Raw genomic sequence first — 20,037 nt, forward strand, 5'->3', positions numbered from 1 at the left:
TAAAAAAAAATAAAAAAAAAATATATATATATATATATATATATATATATATATATATATATATATATATATATATATATATATATGACCGAAGCATCTTTGCCCCGCCAATGTAAATAGGCTAGAACCGCCACTGCTAATAAAACTATTCAAGTATCTAGACCTCAAAATCACAATAGAAACCAACCTACACCAAGTCGTTTCCTGGACACAACTCACTGCCTCAAAACTACTACGTACAAACCATATAAGAAACCCAACAGCGCTCCATTATACACCCACAAACACTCCAACCACCCACCCACGATAATAAAACAAATACCTACAATGATAGAACAACGGCTAAACAACCTCTCTGCAAATGAAGACATGTTCAATGAAACAAAACACGACTATGAAATGGTACTCAAACAGTGCGGTTACACCTCAGCACTGAAATACAAAAATGCGATGCAAGCCACAACACCAAAACAAAGCAGAAAAAGGAACATAATATGGTTCAACCCGCCATTCAACAACACAGCCACTTCAAATATCGGCAAACAGTTCCTTGCACTCATCCATAAACATTTTCCTAAGAACCACCGCCTGCACAAAATGATCAACAGAAACAACGTCAAGATAAGCTACAGCTGTGCACAAAACATGAAAAAGATTATTACCAACCACAACAGACAAATCATATCCGTAATTGCAGAAAGAAGGACAAAACTCTTCAACAGTCGTAACGTCACTTCCTTCCTTATGACGCATGGTAACTTAGTAAAACTGGCTCTAAACTATCGGAACAATGGCGGACGCCCCGTATGAAATATTTCCCGGCGAGCATAAAAGCGTATCCATAGGTTAAAAAAAAAATAAAAAAATTTGATCATGTTTTGACTTTACACATTCTGATCACAAGGCATATGAAAAGTTCTAGCCAGCATGAAGAAAAAAAAGTAATGATTTTCTTTGTTTAGAACCAAGATGGCCGCCGTTACCGGGCGGCGGCCATCTTGGTTCTAAACAAAGAAAATCATTACTTTTTTTTCTTCATGCTGGCTAGAACTTTTCATATGCCTTGTGATCAGAATGTGTAATAGTCAAAACATGATCAAATTTATGGGTTTTTTTCCTCTGGATACGCTTTTATGCTCGCCGGAGAAATATTTCATACGGGCGTCCGCCATTGTTCCGATAGTTTAGAGCCAGTGTTACTAAGTTACCAAGCGTCATTAGGAAGGAAGTGACGATACGACTGTTGAAGAGTATTTCCCTCTAAAAGGAAACTGCCAAAAAAGCGCCATAGTCTACAAAGCCGCAATAGTCACGGACAACACGGTGGCACAATAAATCGGCAGCACAGAACTCCGATTTAAAACAAGGTACAACAATCACAAGGCCGCCATAACACACGAAAGCAAAGCAAAAAGCACCAAATTAGCAATGCACTATTGGGAACAGATAAACACCAATAAAACACCAACAATAACCTGGGAGATTGTCAGAGCAGCCCCTACAGGTGCCAGAAAATGCAACCTGTGCCTGACAGAGAAACTGGAAATACTATTACACAACCACAGAAACAATAACACCTTAATCAAAAGATCATAACTTATGTCAATGTGCAGACACTCCAATAAATTCAAGCTCAAAACACAAAAGGTTAAATACCCCCCCCCCCCCCCCTTCTACCCAACAACCCCCCTCCCGCCCCCCTCGCAACCACATTCAACTACACATCAAGGACACACATGTATACACCACACACAACACATTACACACACACATACACACACACACGCATACACATACACGCAATGAGAACACACCACAACATGCCACTACATATCAACACCAATCACCTCCAAACCAACATCACAACGAAATTAAAGATACAAGAATAACAACAATGACCCCAAGTTGGAATAATCTTTTTACGGACATAGTATGTCGGCTGAAGACGTGGATAGAAGCCACAGAAACATGTGTTTCGGCCATATAAGTCAGTGAATCCATTCATAATAATATATGGAATATGTGTGTGTGTGTGTGTTTGTGTGTGTGATAGGTATTTATTTAGACATGATATAGCTGGTTATATTGATATATCCGCCGTATATATCACAGTCTACGTTATGTTGAAATAGCGCAAAAGACCACGTACCAATTTACACGAATTTAGGCATTGTCAACATTCAAACACAATTACATCATTTTAGTTCCAGGTAATTGGCTGTCTTGGACAGAATGGTCAGCCTGTCCAGTAACATGTGGTGGAGACAAACGGTCTCGGTCCAGAACGTGTGATATGAACACTCATGGGACCCTGACAGCTCCTTGTATAGGGGAATCCGATGAAAATATAGATTGTCACAAATTTCCATGCTCTCCATTGGGTAAGAGACGAAAATTGATGAATTAGAGTTTCAAGTAGAAAGTGAAGCAGCAAGGTGGTATTGATAATACTGATACTGAAGGTGATGATGATGATGATGATGATGATGATGATGATGATGATGATGATGATGATGATGATGATAACAATATAATTAACAATGACAATGATGATGATGATGATGATGATGGTGATGATGATGATGATATGATGATGATGATGATGAGGAGGAGGATAATGATAATAATAATAATAATAATAATAATAATAATAATAATAATAATAATAATAATAATAATAATAATAATAATAATAATAATAATAATAATAATAATAATAATAATAATAATAATAATAATAATAAGGATAGTAATAATAGTAATAATATTAAAACCACTACTACCACTACTACTACTACTACTACTATTACTAATAATACTAATAATAATAATAATAATAATAATAATAATAATAATAATAATAATAATAATAATAATAATAATGATAATAAAAATAATACCCTCAATTAATGCCAAGATTCGGGATCTTGATTGATCCATGGAGATAGGTCGTCGATCTAAGTATCAGACACTTCATCAGCACGCATTCGTTGTAGGTCATAAAGAAGAACCCCCACCCTCTCTCTCTCTCTCTCTCTCTCTCTCTCTCTCTCTCTCTCTCTCTCTCTCTCTCTCTCTCTCTCTCTATTCGAAAAACGTCTTGACTTTGCCGTCTCCTAATCTGGGAAGCGACGCCTCGGCATCTTCTCTAATTAATTCTAGTACGAATTCTTTTTAGTGATATCCGTAATTCTCCTACATTAAAACTAGTTACTAAATTTGTTGTTCAAGAGCTCAAGCATATAAAACAAACCTTTTTCTTTTATATTCTTCAACAGCTAAAGTATATAAACCTTATCTATTAATTTTACGTTGGTCAACAGCTCGAACATGCGCAGAGTGGAAGAACCTTGGCCTGACTGTCAACACGATTGTTGACATTGATCCTGATGGATCTGGTGCTTTGTCTCCTGTAAAAGTGGCATGTGATGTAACATCCCATCAAGGAAAGGGAGTAACAGTAATAGGTAATTAATATATACGAGTACTATAACATGCAAACTGGAGATATTCTTAGATACGCAAACATAAGTTTTTAACCCCCCCCCCCCCCCCCCTTCGAAAAAAACCCAACAAACCTATATTCAATTGAATATGGATCGAAATTTTGTGAAAATCATAATTTATTTAGCCTCAGTCAAAATAGACAATCAATCACTAAACACCATGAATCCCGTCAATTACTGTTATTGTGAATTCATAGTACTTATAAAGAACAGGAAATTGATATTTGGTTTGAATCCATGAGTAAAAGAAATATGATTCGGACTTATTTTTGTATGTATCAATTTCTAATTTTGCTTACTGTCACAGTAAAGATTGTTCACAATTATCTTATTAAATTTTATTTTATTAAGAACTGAATTCATCTCACTCCAGTTATATTTCGGTAGGCTTAGATAAACTTTACCTTCTAATATTAGATCGTCTTTCCTTTTATAGCCTTCCCTCGAATTAATTTCTAATTAGTGAATACTTTTCGTTCTACATTCTGTCACGTAGCCACTTATTATAAAAGCTGATAGGTCTAACACTCTGCACTCACTTTCTCTCCACAATCTATGCCGGACGGCCAGTCGCTCTATTCCTATATATATACTGGAAGATTTTTATCTTTTGGGACTTTGTAGATATTATATCTACACCATTAAGACGCCGGAGCTTTTAACTTTGACTGTATAATCTTCAAGGATCAAACCCAAGCCCGCTGTCAGAGGACTTCACAATAACTTCTTACCAATTGCCTGGAAGTGGAATTTTACGAGTCCAATCCTATTATCAGAGGAATAGATCATCCAAGCCCATCAACTGCCTGGAAACGTAAACTTACGAACCAGACATATTATCATAAGTTACGTAAAATATTCATATCTCTATTTGTAACTGCCACGATCACTGTTTATCTCTTTTAATTAAATTTCATCATTATTTTTATTTCATTGTAAACAAATCGTTAATTGTTTTTCATTTATAGTAACTAGTAAATTCTGGGGCCTCATTCTACATATATCTTTATGCATAGTCGAGTAGCTCTTTACTCACTTGAGACCATGACATTTTGGAGGGGACACATATAAAGAATTGAATTTATTTAGTTACTTATATCTATTTCATCTAACCTTAAAGTTTAAATTGTAAAACTCTTAATTGCCCCACTTGATCATATTTTAATTGAACTCCCTATTTACAGGATTAATTTTTTTTCCCTTTTCATTTCTTAATTTAAATGGAATAGCAATTTATCCATTCATTCTTTCATTCAAATTGAATAGCATTTTATTGATTCATTCCTTCATTCATTTATTCATTTATAAATTATTCATTCATTCATTGTTCATTCATTTATTTATTCATTCATTCATTCATTCATCCATTCATCCATTCATCCGTTTATTCACTCATTTATCCAATCATTCATACATTTATTCCTCCCTTCATTCTTTCATTCATACATTATCCATTCATTCATTCATCTATTCACTCAGTTTTTCATTCATTCATTCATTCCTTGTCCACTTTGTTATTATATCACTCATTTCATTTTGTTGTTTGCCTCATTCATGAATTGTTTTCAATATGTTTACATTCCATAACGATTCATTCACCTGTCATCCAATCACTCAGTGTTGTGAACACATTTTGTAACTATTGTAAATCTTACGATATTTTATTGTTTTGTATTTCAGACATCACTGTTAAACACTCTTCAATGCCTAATTACAATTGTTGAACAACCATTGAACAAGAGAGAGGTCCCAGCCACGAACTGAGTTGGTAAATATATCCTTCATTATTCTCTTTTACATGAGTTGGGCATCACATAGTAACTATAGACATCGTGATTTGTTTTGCATAGTGATTTGTTTTAAATGCATTTTTGGCATATTACTGTTACCGAAAACCACTTATATATTATGTTCTGAAAAGTGAGTCTTTAAAAACTAAATAATAATAAAAGGAGTCTACTAGCCGTCGTGTTATATTTAGTGATAGATAACTTGGGATTATTTTGGCATCCTATTATTGTTATCACACTCTAGTACATTAGCGTCATTGCGAATAATTGTACACAAACTAACGACGAGTCACACACATTGGTGATACATTTTTCGTAGTAACATAGTTTAGAGTACACGCGATTGACACATTGTTATTGACACAAGTCATAATAACTCCGCATTGTATTGACACATTGCTTTATAAGATATAACGATAAAAGGCATCAAATTCAACATACATAATAAGTTGAAATAAGAGAGAGAGATTTCTAAAAATAGAACAGTTCATTCCAGTAAGTGTAAATAAATAAAACAGTCAGTAACAGTATCCTGTCAATATAATATATATATAAAACATCGTAACTAATTTATTGCAACATGGAAGCATATAAAAGATACTTAAGTCTCGCAAAGGACTTAGAAATACCCCAGGAAAGAATATTTTCATGGTGCGAAGAGAAAGTAAAAGAAGAAAAAGAACATGAAGAAAGAATTCGTAGAGAAGAAAATGAAGAAAGAATTCGTAGAGAAGAAAATGAAGAAAGAATTCGTAGAGAAGAAAATGAAGAAAGAATTCGTAGAGAAGAAAATGAAGAAAGAATTCGTAGAGAAGAAAAAGAACACGAAGAAAGAATACGTAGAGAAGAACGAGAAGAAAGAGTCCAAGAAAGGGAACTAAAAAGACAAATAGCATTAGCAGAAGAAGAAACCAAAAGGACCCAAATGATGCTGGAAATTGAAAAAACAAAAACCGGTCATGAAAGAAAACATAATAATAGTGATGAATTTTTCGTGAAACTTCCACGCATGCCAACATACGATGAACGCTCAGACTGTCTAGAATCCTTCTTACACCGATTCGAAGTTCAGGCTAAAGGTTATCGTTGGCCAGAAAGCAAATGGGCCACAGCCTTGATTAACTGCTTATCTGGAGAACCGCTAAAAGTTTTCTATACCTTAACAACTGAAGATGCAGATGATTATGGTAAAATTAAAGACGCTCTACTAAAAAGATTTAGATTAACGGAAGATGGTTACCAGGAAAGGTTTCACACTGCAAAACCGGAAAGTGGAGAAGACTTTAATACATTCGTGAACCGAATTACTCAATTTCTAAATCGGTGGCTTGAGTTGGCAAACGTAAAACAAGACGACTTTGCAGGCCTTTACTATCTCACGCTGAAGAATCGAATCTATCAAGCTTGCAACCCAGATTTAGTCGCATTCTTTAAAGAGAGAAAGCCAGAAAACTTGGACAAATTAAAAATCTACGCAGAAAACTTTAACAGCGCACATCCATTGACACCCCTTAGCAGAACATTGAAGGAACCATACTACGCTGCTGCTGCTCAGAGTCCAGGTACACCTAAAGTTCAGTACTCAAATAGAACGAGCCGATCAATCACTCGGAACACGCAAGTGAAACAAGATGATCATAGTAACAAACCATGGAACAAACAGTTCAATAGAGACCATAGCCGACCCTATCAAAACAAAACAAGAAATAGCACTGACAATAATACTGAGTATAAGAAAACCAACAAACCTATAATTAAATGTCAATATTGTGGAATGAAAGGCCACACAGCAGACAAATGTTACAAAATCGTGGGATATCCAAAAGAAACTGCAAATGCATCACTCCAAACAGGTGTAAACAATCAGACACGAGTAATGTCAGGAGAAAATATAAATGTGTATTGCGTGAAAGGTATGTCACTTTTAACACAAACTCACAAATCAGGATCGCTATTTTTTTGTGAAGGCAAAGCTAATGGAACTGATTGCAAAATATTGAGAGACACAGGATGCAGTACAGTAGGAATAAAAGCATCTTTGATCAATGACGAAGACAAAACTGGAAAAACGGTACAATGCATCACATTCAGTGGCACAGTCGAAACCTTTGAAACAGCTAACGTGTACATAGAAACCCCATACTATACAGGAATAGTGGAATGCTGTATACTTCCCAACCCCGTCGCTGATGTTATTGTTGGCAATATAAAAGGTCTTAAAGACAACCCAAAAGATGTAAAAGAATGGTCATTAACCCAAGAAACAGCTTGTCTAGCAGAAACAAGAAAGATGACTAAGACAACAGAGAAGCCAATGACTATTTCTCTTGAACCACAACAATTTGACAGGAACAGGTTCATTGAAGAACAGAAAAAGGACCCGACTTTAACTTCATATTTCAATATCGCAAACAAAGGGATGAAATCAAAAGTTGAATACATCATTGAAAAAGATATTCTGTTCAGGTTACATAGGAAAAGAAACAAAATAGCTAAACAACTGGTCACGCCGAGTATTTACAGAAACAAAATCCTTGGAATAGCGCACGATTCAATAACTTCTGGACATCTTGGGAGCTCTTCCACATTGAAGAGAATATCCGAGAATTTCACATGGCCTGGAATTACTAAAGACGTCCGAGAATATGTGAAATCTTGTGACACATGCCAAAGAAGAGTCGCAAAAGGCAGAATACCGAGATTGCCATTAGAGACAACCCCAGTTATTGAAAAAGTTTTTCAAAAAGTTGCAATTGACATTATAGGCCCTTTAACAAAATCAGATAGAAACCATACACACATACTAACACTAGTCGATTACGCAACCAGGTGGCCAGAAGCGATAGCATTGAAATCAACTACATCGGATCACATAGCTGAAGCATTGATGACAATTTTTACTAGAATAGGCATACCAAATGAGATACTGTCGGACAATGGACCCCAATTTACATCACATATGATGCATGAAACCATGAAACTCATGGGAATCCAACACTCATTCACAACTCCCTACCACCCCCAAGCAAATGGTCTTTGTGAAAGATTTAATGGCACTCTAAAGAATATGTTAAGAAAAGTGTCAGCAGAAAAACCAGATGATTGGGACAGATACTTACCAGCAATCCTATTTGCATATAGAGAAATACCCCAAGAATCTACAGGCTACTCCCCATTTGAGTTGATGTATGGACGATCACCTCGCGGCCCGATCAATATAGTAGCCGACATTTGTAAAGGGAATGAGGAGGACAATAACGAAATTATGTTTGCTTACGAATATGTAAGAAACCTGAAAGACAGAATAGAGGATACATGTAAGCTAGCACAGGAATCCGTCACTAAAAAAGCAGAGAAATACAAGGAATACTCCGATCGAAAAAGCAAGTCAAGAAAATTTGAGATTGGTGACAAAGTACTAATACTCTTACCCGATGACTCGAGTAAACTTTTAGCTACATGGAAAGGACCATTCAAAATAACAGCAGTAAAATCTAATGTTAATTACGAGATTAAAATTTACAACACAACAAAGACATTCCATGCAAATATGCTAAAAAAGTATTTTGATAGAGACACAGTGTCGCAACCTATGTTTACTAATATCGAAGCTTCAAATGCAGGATTAATCATACCGTTGGTCATGGGACACAGACACCCGAGACAGAAAAACAAACAAAAATCGCACAATTGCAACCACCTAAGACAAAAAAAGAAGTACGCAAAGTACTTGGGCTCCTAAATTTTTACAGGAAATACATTTACAACTTCGCGCACATCGCGACACCGCTAACAAATCTGACAAAGAATGGGTCACCGAACAAAATTGTTTGGACAGAAGTGTGTCAGAATAGCTTTAACCAATTAAAGGCATTACTCTGTTCAGAACCAATTCTTAAATTACCCGACATATCAAAAGAATTTGTTGTAAGAACTGACGCGTCTGATAAGGGCATCGCAGGTGTACTATTACAGGAACATGAGGGAACTCTAATGCCTTGCTTATATGCAAGCAGAAAATTATTGGACAGAGAATCACGATACTCTGTAATAGAGCGTGAAGGCCTGGCCATCGTCTTTGCTTTAAAGACATTCAGCAGATATCTACTGCTAAAAGAGTTTGTGGTCGAAACGGACCATAAACCACTCACGTACATAAGAAATAACAAAATGAATAATAGTAGAGTACTAAGGTGGAGTCTATTTTTGCAAAATTACACTTTCAGTATCTCTCACATACCAGGCTGTGAAAATATTCACGCCGACCTACTTTCTCGATTAGTATAAACACGTGAGAAGGGTATAACTTAACCTCCCATGCATACTGTTAGTTACCTCGCAAACTATGCCAAATCAGAACGCACAATTTCGATAATTTTATTTGTAAACATGATGACCCAACTTAATGTAACATTGAGTATTGTTTGGATATATATACCATACCCATTCATGATTTGGGAAATCTTCTCTTTATCTATTATTGTTATGAATTTTCACTCATTTATGATTAATAATTGAAATGTCAATATTTCATTTACATTTTCATTCATTTCATTTAGTAAATTACCTTCATATCATCGACTTTAATCATGCTTCATTGCCATCATTATTGTTTATCACAATGATTTGTAATCACATTGCCATCATGTCGTTCATCACAATGATTTGTAATCACAATCTTTCATTGTTATTGTCGCCCATTCATATACCTACGTTAATATAAACATTTCCATGTCTAGTTAATAAATAATTTAATTGTAGCACAAATCATAACAATGGATTAATGCTAGAGTATCATGATAGTAAATTTACTTCCGTTTGTAAAATCTATCTTTCCCATAATGGTTAAAGAGTATATTTTAAACGTGGGTGGGGGGTGTCACAGTAAAGATTGTTCACAATTATCTTATTAAATTTTATTTTATTAAGAACTGAATTCATCTCACTCCAGTTATATTTCGGTAGGCTTAGATAAACTTTACCTTCTAATATTAGATCGTCTTTCCTTTTATAGCCTTCCCTCGAATTAATTTCTAATTAGTGAATACTTTTCGTTCTACATTCTGTCACGTAGCCACTTATTATAAAAGCTGATAGGTCTAACACTCTGCACTCACTTTCTCTCCACAATCTATGCCGGACGGCCAGTCGCTCTATTCCTATATATATACTGGAAGATTTTTATCTTTTGGGACTTTGTAGATATTATATCTACACCATTAAGACGCCGGAGCTTTTAACTTTGACTGTATAATCTTCAAGGATCAAACCCAAGCCCGCTGTCAGAGGACTTCACAATAACTTCTTACCAATTGCCTGGAAGTGGAATTTTACGAGTCCAATCCTATTATCAGAGGAATAGATCATCCAAGCCCATCAACTGCCTGGAAACGTAAACTTACGAACCAGACATATTATCATAAGTTACGTAAAATATTCATATCTCTATTTGTAACTGCCACGATCACTGTTTATCTCTTTTAATTAAATTTCATCATTATTTTTATTTCATTGTAAACAAATCGTTAATTGTTTTTCATTTATAGTAACTAGTAAATTCTGGGGCCTCATTCTACATATATCTTTATGCATAGTCGAGTAGCTCTTTACTCACTTGAGACCATGACACTTACAACCAGAAGAAATGATATCAATTGGTTCTATCTAATCTTCTAAAAGACTAAACAAAGTAGTCCTTCCGAGCCATGCGGCCCATGGGGCCAGAGTTAATCCCCTTTTCTATAGCGTGAAGCGGACTATAGGTAAGTACTTTCCGCCAGATCTAACAGACCCAACTACCCAATCACTGCTGGATGGACAGGAGGGTCGGAAAAATATTGTCTACACCCGGGATCTAGCTGGGTCCCTTTAGGCGTGAAGTGAGTGCTCTATTGACTGAACGTTTCGAACCCCGATAAAAGGCTAACTAGAATAATATTTTATCCTTTCAATGCCTTATACATAATATGGTATTGCAACAATCTTAATAAGTCACATTCGTTTTGATTAAGAAAAAACATTTACAAATTGGTCAACAGAACTAGAACTTTTTTGTTTCAAATAAATAGGAACATTTATGCAGCGCATTTACACGAATTTACAATGCATGCTCAGTGCGCTTCACATTATTTCATTGGTTCAAATAGCAGTCCATATGAAGACATATTTCCATTTCATGCAGTACCATTCGCCTAGAGGTGTCCTTTTTGTACCAACAATCTCACAATATCCGTAACTGCTTTTAGCCGGGTTCTCATCCACACCTGATTCATGTGGGATCATGTGTGTAAAGTGTCCGACTTAAGAACACACCGTTGAGAAGAGCATTTCCATATCAATATCACAAATCCGGCCAGTGATCAGGGTTATCATTATTTGACTTGTGACAAGACGAGACACCATGCCTTCTATTGAGCCATGCGGAGTGTCATCACAGTGAGTAAGAACCATTCTGTAAAGGGAGAAATAGAATGTCAAAATACTGGTTCCAATCTACGTGCAATTATGAAAACGTCCCATGGAGGCCTATTTACATAATTTGTGCAACTGATATTCTAGTCTAAGAGTGATGGCATCTGATTTCTATCTATTCTGTCGTCAATAAGATATCCATCCCGCTCTTTTACTACCGGTAATCATAAGAATCTGCCTATACACCCTGCTACTGAAAAACGTATATCACCCTATGATAAAATAATATGACACCTACTCACTGTGTGTTTATTGTCCGGAGGACTGGTTGCACACTTCCAATGAGTTTTGAGCCCGAAAAGAGGAAGTTGAGTCCTCACCACTTCTGCGTACTATTGAAAATTTGGGTCCCGTCATGAAGTGATCCTCGTGCCGCATTTAGGCTGGTGATTCTTTTTAAAATTTGAACATTATTCACAAAATGAACTTGAATTGAAATGGAACATAAAGCTGTTTCTTTATTGGGCGACTTAGAATACTGATGTAGTTTAAATAGACTTCTGGTATTAGTATAATCAACACACACATCACAAACTCTCTCCCTCTCTCTCTTCTCTCTCTCTCTCTCTCTCTCTCTCTCTCTCTCTCTCTCTTTTCCCCACACATGCAAACGCACATGCAATACTCACTCACAAACCCGCTCAACTACTTTCAACTATTTATGTTTCAGAGCACGACAAAGAAACTCGTACCTTTGTTGATAATGATGCCACGTTTGTTCTCAACTACGAAATCACATTTGGACAAGTAAAGGCGATTGTAGACCATTCACAACAATGTTCACAATATGTTAAGTGGGAATGCCATGATGCCAATATCAAGGATAATGGGGTTACGGTTACCACATTTATCAAAAGGTAGCAATTTAGATAATAAATTAAAAAGAATGCCCTTCCGCCAAGACATCATAAGATATAGCCGCCCAGGCATTCCACGAAGGAATATAGATAATTTATCAAATTTAGATAAAATTGAGCCTTTTATGGAGCCCAATATTCATTAAATTTGCTCAAATCGCTTTAAACGGGGCCTAATGTAGCATCAACACTTAACATGTGGAACGAGACATTACACATGTAAGGCATTATGACATTTTGTTTCCGACAGAGACAACGTCGGTCAGGTATTCATTTTAAACCTTTCGGTGAGAGATAGATAGATAGATAGATAGATAGATAGATAGAGAGAGAAAGAGAGAGAGAGAGAGAGAGAGAGAGAGATGTATAGATATAGATTGATAGATGCAGCCAATGCAAGTCATGAAGCAGAGGCCCGGCAGAGTCGTACCTACGCTTCATGAATACTAGTCTGGCAACGCTGTTTTGGACAATCTGCAGACGTCTCAGATTATATTGCGAAACGCCAAACAACAGAGCATTACAATAATCCAATTTCGATAGTACGAGGGACACATCCTCAAATATGGTCCGTCTAATGGAAGCAATCTTTTTTAGTTGGAAAAAGAGAGATCTAACCAATTAATAAACCTGATGCTCCATTGACAGTCCAGAGTCTATGAATGTGCCATGGTTTTTCACTTTGTCAACAATTTGAATGAAGGCATCCCCCAGCTTCAAATCTGTTTCACTTTTGCACTTCCTGTTCCCCACATACAGCACCTCCGTCTTACCATCATTCAGTTTCAGTCTTTTCTCATTCATCTATTTCTTAACACTTTGGATACAATTTTTACTATCGGCTGAAACTTCTTGTAAATTTCTCGTATTGGAAACGCAGTACAATTGAGTATCATCAACGTATTGATGGTAGGACAGACTGAAACTTCTGATGATTTTAGACAGAGGGCCAACGTACAGAACAAAAAGAACAGGTCCAAGTACTGAACCTTGGGGAACCCCACAATCAAGAAAGAAATCCTCAGATCTATATTCATCCACCGTAATAATCTGTTTACGATTAAACAGATATTATGACCTTAACCAATCAAGCGCTGCACCAGACACGCCATAACTAATTTCAAGACGTTTGAGGAGAAGATTGTGATCAATAGTATCAAAAGCAGATGATAGGTCAAGCAAATTCAGCAAAGAATATGAACCATTGTCTATAACAGAGAGGAGATCATTAACAACCCTAACAAGTGCGTTTCCGTCGAATGATGTTGCCTATAAGCCGACTGAAATTTTTCTACAAGACAATTATTTTTAAGATGAGACAGTAATTGTTACAAAACAAGCTTTTAGAATATTTTAGATAGAAAAGGAAAATTAGAGACATGGCGATAGTTTCTTAAGTTCTCTTTATCTAGATCAGGTTTTTTTCAAAAGTGGTTTGACATGAGCAACTTGGTAAATGTCTGGTACAGCACATGACTGCAACGAATTATTAACAATTCATGTAAATGGTGTCAACATTACATCAATGCACTTTATAGCATGACAGTATTTACGGGTTCTAAATCGCAACTTTTAGTTTGAGACGACATAATGCAGTCACCTAAGTCAATTTCAGTGACCTTTGAAAAATGTGTTAATGAATCACCATGAAACTTGTCAAATGTTGTTTGGACCGATTCAGATGAGAGTTCTTTCCTGATGGTATCCGTTTATTCTTTAAAATATTGGCCAAAGCGAGTTGGTAGATCTGCACGATCGATTAAAGATGGGAGAGCTGATTGCGTCTGTTGTCCCAGCAGTTCATTGTTCAAGGCAAAGAATTGTCTCGAACGCCCGACGTCTTCTTAGAATTTCTTTTTGGGCCTGAAATTAACGGCTCTCGTTTCTAGGAATGTACCAAGTTCATAGTTACAAATATACTATTCTGAGAAAGGCTGAGAATATTCAACTTTGGGTTGTTTTCTATGCAGCTATGCTTGATGAAGATTGTGACCATCATTTTGTAAAAACTGGAGAAAACGTTGCCACAGTAAAGAAATTGGTTCTGCAGGCAGATGGATGAATTAATATACTCGTAGCTCTCAAGTAAAACTTCAATCAGTGAAAAGTCTTTTTTAAAAGCCTTCCATGACGGTCTCAACGTGAATAAATGTTTGCATGGTGGGAATTCCCTGTCACAACAGCTGGTAGTTGTCAAAGTATCAATGGCATGAGAGCTGAAAAATCTCATTTAAAGTGAAAAGCATTCATTTCTTTTCTTTTCTTTTGTCTTGCAATGAAATCACAAGATTCATTGATTAATCAAAAGATATATAACTGAAAACGTATGAATGGAACAGTTATAGACACAGCAACGAAAGAGAATTACAAGGGGAAAAACACATAAGAACTCTTCCTCAGTGAAGGAAGCCGCGCCTAATTATTTGGGATGGATTTTTTTCTTGTATTTTTTATTCCTTTGTTGTCTGACACTGTTTCGTCCACACTTTTTCTGACCTTTTAAGGCAACAGAAAAACGTTCAAATAAAAAAGTAATTAAAATAAATAAACTTAAAATTTCTCTTTATTCATCCTATAGGATTTATCCTATAATAATAATAATAAAATTATAATAATAATAATAATAATATAATAATAATAATAATAATAATAATAATATAATAATAATAATAATAATAATAATAATAATAATAATAATAATAATAATAATAATAATAATAATTAATAATAATAATAAAATAATAATAATAATAATAATAATAATAATAATAATAATAATAATAATAATAATAATAATAATAATAATAATAATAATAATAATAATAATAATAATAATAATAATAATAATAATAATAATAATAATAATAATAATGAAAATAATAATAATAATAATAATAATAATAATAATAATAATAATAATAATAATAATAATAATAATAATAATAATAATAATATAATAATAATAATAATAATAATAATAATAATAATAATAATAATAATAATAATAATAATAATAATAATAATAATAAATAATAATAATAATAATAATAATAATAATAATAATAATAATAATAATGATGATGATGATGATGATGATGATGATGATTGATGATGATGATGATGATGATGATGATGATGATGATGATAATAATAATAATATAATATATATTACTATTACCATCTTCACTGTTATCGTATTCATTATCATAATTATTGTTGATAGTAATAGTATTTATAATCACCATCATCTTTTTTTTAAAACATTTTTTCCCGAAGAAAATCACAATATGAATACAAGCATCAAGTGTTTTGAGATTGTTGAGTTTTGTTTGTTTACAGAGACAAAGTTACAAAGGCGGATTACTTTCCTGGAGGAACACCGGGCTCTCATGGCTGTCAGTGTGGGAAGGAGGGGTCATGTGACCATCCAAGCCTCTCGTGTAACTGCGATAAAAACGATATGACATGGCGTTACGACGAGGGTTTTATCACCGACAAGAATGATTTACCCATGTACGCCTTTGTGGCAGAGGATACAGGTGAGATGGATAGATAGTGTTTAGGTGTCAACAAAATAAATAGAGTTTTAAAAAATATATTAAAAAACTTTTTTTAAAACACAAAAGTAGAGCATTTAGCTCAATAACCACTACAAGTGCTCATGGCTCTTTATAGGTGGTCCCTAGCAACGCTTAATATGTAGGACGACACGTGACACCTGTTGGGCGATGCTACCATTTTATTTCCGACAGAGAAAGTCTGTGAAACGCCAGGTACTCATTTAACACCTTGGTGCAATGAGATAAGTTGAATAAAGAGCCATTTCAAAGGACTCAACCATATCTGTCATATATAACTTCTTTTATTTATAGATGTGTGCCTCGGATACATTGGAGGTTTTTTTAAAAAGTTGTCTTGACACTGTACTTTTAAAAAATTACATCAGCGAAATGACAAACACTTCATTCTCGATGTAAGTACAAAAAGAAGACTGGACCTTTAATGAAATGGACATTAAGCTTTATTTCTTGTTCTATTGAACGCTTTTCTATTAGATATGTGGTAATATTATTAGAGCGCGAAATTTTAAAAGAAAGAAAATGATTATTTAATACGCTGACCCACCTATCTTGATTTAAACCATTTTTTGCATGCAAAAAAAAAAAAAACAACAACAAAAACACAAACAAAAACACACTCGTTTAGCTTCTCCTTGTTCCTGTAAGTCGACTGATTTATTGCGTTTATCCAAAACGCTCATAACATCCTCCAGCCGGATATAATGTCCAAACGCACAAAACTATTTGTAATCTAAAAACAATAATGAAGAGATGACTGAGGTCAATTTCGCTCCTTCTTTAGATGCTGTGCGCTTGGCTATATTAAAAAAAAAGAAACCACGCACCGTTTTAAAATAGCTAGATAGCCAAATAAAACAGCAAAGATTATAATTTAATGGGTGAAAACCGGGATATATTTTTCAAGAAAATGAATTTCTCAAAAATGTTCGTTATTTTTTAATATACTTATCCTTACTAGAAATGCATTTACAAATGTATCAATTTACCCATCTTCAAAGACTCACCACTCCATACGCAACACACACATACACAAGGACACACACACGTAGTCGATACAATATACAAAGTTCTCTTAAAGCGTTATAATATCAAAGTGAATCCAGTACTTAAATATGAATTTCAAGCAAAACTAATAAAAGTTTGAGTTAAAATAAAAATCCTTATTGGAGAGAATTAACAAATTTATAATTTTACAAAATAATGATTTCCGTAATCTTATTGTTTCACTATTTAAACTGATACATGATATTCATTTCTTCCACTCTTGCTCTTTGAAGTTTAGAACGTGTTCTCAATCGCTAAACGAAGTTGCGAGTTATATCATCCCGAAAAATTCATTTTATCGATAGAGAAAATTTATTGGAGATATGGAGGTCTTTATATTTGACAGATTACAAAATACTCGCAAAAACCTTGGCAATTAGGCTTAAAGCTTTATGAGTAATCTAATAAGTAATGATCAAAAAATGATTTATTCCTGGAAGAGAAGAGAATTGATGATATAATATAATTTTGACAAAGAATGATGTTATCGATTGATTATTAAAAGGCTTTTGGTTATATCAAAGGTTTTCTTATTGAAAACTTTTAATTACTTTTGGTTTTAGAGATAATTTCAATGGTTGAAAGATCGCTAGTCTCAATAAAGAAATGTATGCGTAAGGAATGCGGGGCATAATATATCAAGCGGTTGTAATATGAAAAGAGGTGTTAAAAAAGCTGTCCGATATCCCCTTTAATATTTATTCGAGATGTAGAAATAATGTTATCTAAAGTAACACAGTAGAGAAACATTCAAGGAATACAAATTGAAAACACACGATTTAGAATTAAAGAATATGCTGATGACACAATACTTTTTTTAAAGGATCAAAAAGATGTTAAGCATGAGTTGGGAAGAATCAATGAGTTTTCCATCGTCTCCAGACTTACTTTGAACGCACGCAAATCTAAAATTATACAATTGAGCAAATATCAAAACTTTAGAGTATTAGACATTCAAATTGTGGAGGTTAACCAATTTTAGGAGTAATATTCAGTGTCAAAATTGCATCTACTGAAAACAAAAATGGTTGGATTCATAAAATTGAAAATTTAAAGTAAATGCTACATTTATGGGAAAAAAGACCTTTCTTTGATTAGAGAAATTAACATAATCAAAACGGTTGGCATTTCCAAGTTAGTCTATATCATGCAGAGTATTTCAATTCCGTTGATTGCATTAGATGAAATAAATAGATTATTCGTTAAATTTCTGTGGCCAAAAATTACTTCAAATTGGAATCTCTCGAGAAAGCAAAAAGAACGATTCACCATTGCTGTCAACAGACAATATCCTCCGTCGGTTTGAGAGTATTTCTATTAACACAAAGAGCCCATAATACTTGGTATAATAAGAGCTATAAGTTCACCCAGGTAGAGAGAGAGTTTAAACGGTGAAAATAGAAATTCTAGCCAGAAATATGAGATTTTCATCTCCATATTTGATTCATTAAGGAAAAAGAAAATATATTCTCAAGAAGCAAGAAATAAAATTAAATAAATATCAACATTTAAATCTAAAATGACTTTTCATCACCTGTATAAACCTGACATAATGACCGATTGAGACGTTGGTCTGAAAACAGAAAGCAATAGAACAGAGAATTTGTGACGTCACACATTCTATCTTTCCGGTTCCAAATTCATTGAAAGTGTGCATGTAACCAGTCCTTTGAGGGACTAATAAAGAACACGTTACATATTAAATCATAAGGTAGCATAACTATTTAAATAACAGATGTACATGAAGATTTTTTGGTTTACGGGACGTCACAGAGCAAGGATGGTCGATCCTTATTGACGACCATCATATATTTAGCCATCTCTCTGAAACCAGAAGATCAATTACACAAGGTGTGTATCTAGTCCTCCAGACGAGGGGTTTTGTACTTCCAATGAGATTGGAACCATTTTTTTTAGATCATGTATCCTATTATATTCATGTTTTAACATTATTGAAATGTTTAAACAACATTGTAAGGAATATTTTACCATTATAGTTGTAGCTCTCATTATTTTATGCTTATGCATCTTTTAGATAATATTTTTTACAACTATCTTTATTTTGAATTTTTTGTCTAACAAAATACAGACAGTAACTACGAAAAGGGTTACTACACGATCGGAAAATTGATTTGTCTTGGCACGTCATGAGAAGGTATGTTGCTGCAATATGGCGATTTATATCTGTATTCAAACACCAACGAAAATTGTTTATGATACATTTTTTTTTTGGCGGGTTCGGGGGGGGGGGGTGTTAAGTTTAATTTGTTGAAGAATCATTTAATCTTATAGTGGTCCTTCAAATTTATTTGTCTCACGGAGCCAGAGTTTATCCCGGTTTCTATAGTGTGAAATGAACAATAGCGATTTCTCGCTACCGTTAAGACAATACACTAGTTTATCGCAAAGTACTTTCTGCCAGGTCTAACGTATAAAGCTACCTAATCACTGCTCGATTGATATGGAGATAGGAAGGAGTGAGGAAAAAATATTATCGAATTCACATGGTATCGAACTCGGTTCCTTCTGACTGTGAAGCGAGTGCTCAGCCAATATTATTCGCTGTGGATTTAGCTATGTAATTGATGGTGTTGCGCCAAAATGTAATTGTCACGTCTATGTAGAAGGGTGTCAAGGAAGGACATAGGTAAGATAGAAGTCAAATAGTTGTTCCCATAGACAGCGGCAGGTGCTACTTTTATTCCATTTTACTGTTGGTTAAAAAATTCCTGACACTTGACTGATAGTAATAGAATGTTTTAAGTTTAAAGAATTAGGTACTATTGGA

At 34.4% G+C, this 20,037-nt stretch overlaps 1 protein-coding gene across 1 annotated transcript in view; it reads left to right on the top strand.

Annotated features, from left to right (window-relative positions):
- Window positions 1-2,218: 2,218 nt before the first annotated feature.
- The window catches only part of LOC144974767 (contactin-associated protein-like 2), a 22,646-nt gene continuing 4,827 nt past the window's right edge, over window positions 2,219-20,037 (top strand). The window contains exons 1-5 of the mRNA XM_078918009.1: window positions 2,219-2,381; window positions 3,324-3,467; window positions 12,438-12,624; window positions 15,964-16,163; window positions 19,339-19,404. Of these exons, the coding sequence (XP_078774135.1) occupies window positions 2,294-2,381; window positions 3,324-3,467; window positions 12,438-12,624; window positions 15,964-16,163; window positions 19,339-19,400 (681 nt within the window). The 5' untranslated portion in view covers window positions 2,219-2,293 and the 3' untranslated portion in view covers window positions 19,401-19,404. The remainder of the gene's footprint in view (window positions 2,382-3,323; window positions 3,468-12,437; window positions 12,625-15,963; window positions 16,164-19,338; window positions 19,405-20,037) is intronic.

The sequence above is a fragment of the Berghia stephanieae genome, chromosome 1 (genome assembly GCF_034508935.2).
Source record: "Berghia stephanieae isolate SIO BIC M18660-M18661 chromosome 1, UCSD_Bste_1.3, whole genome shotgun sequence".
NCBI lineage: Eukaryota > Metazoa > Mollusca > Gastropoda > Nudibranchia > Aeolidiidae > Berghia > Berghia stephanieae.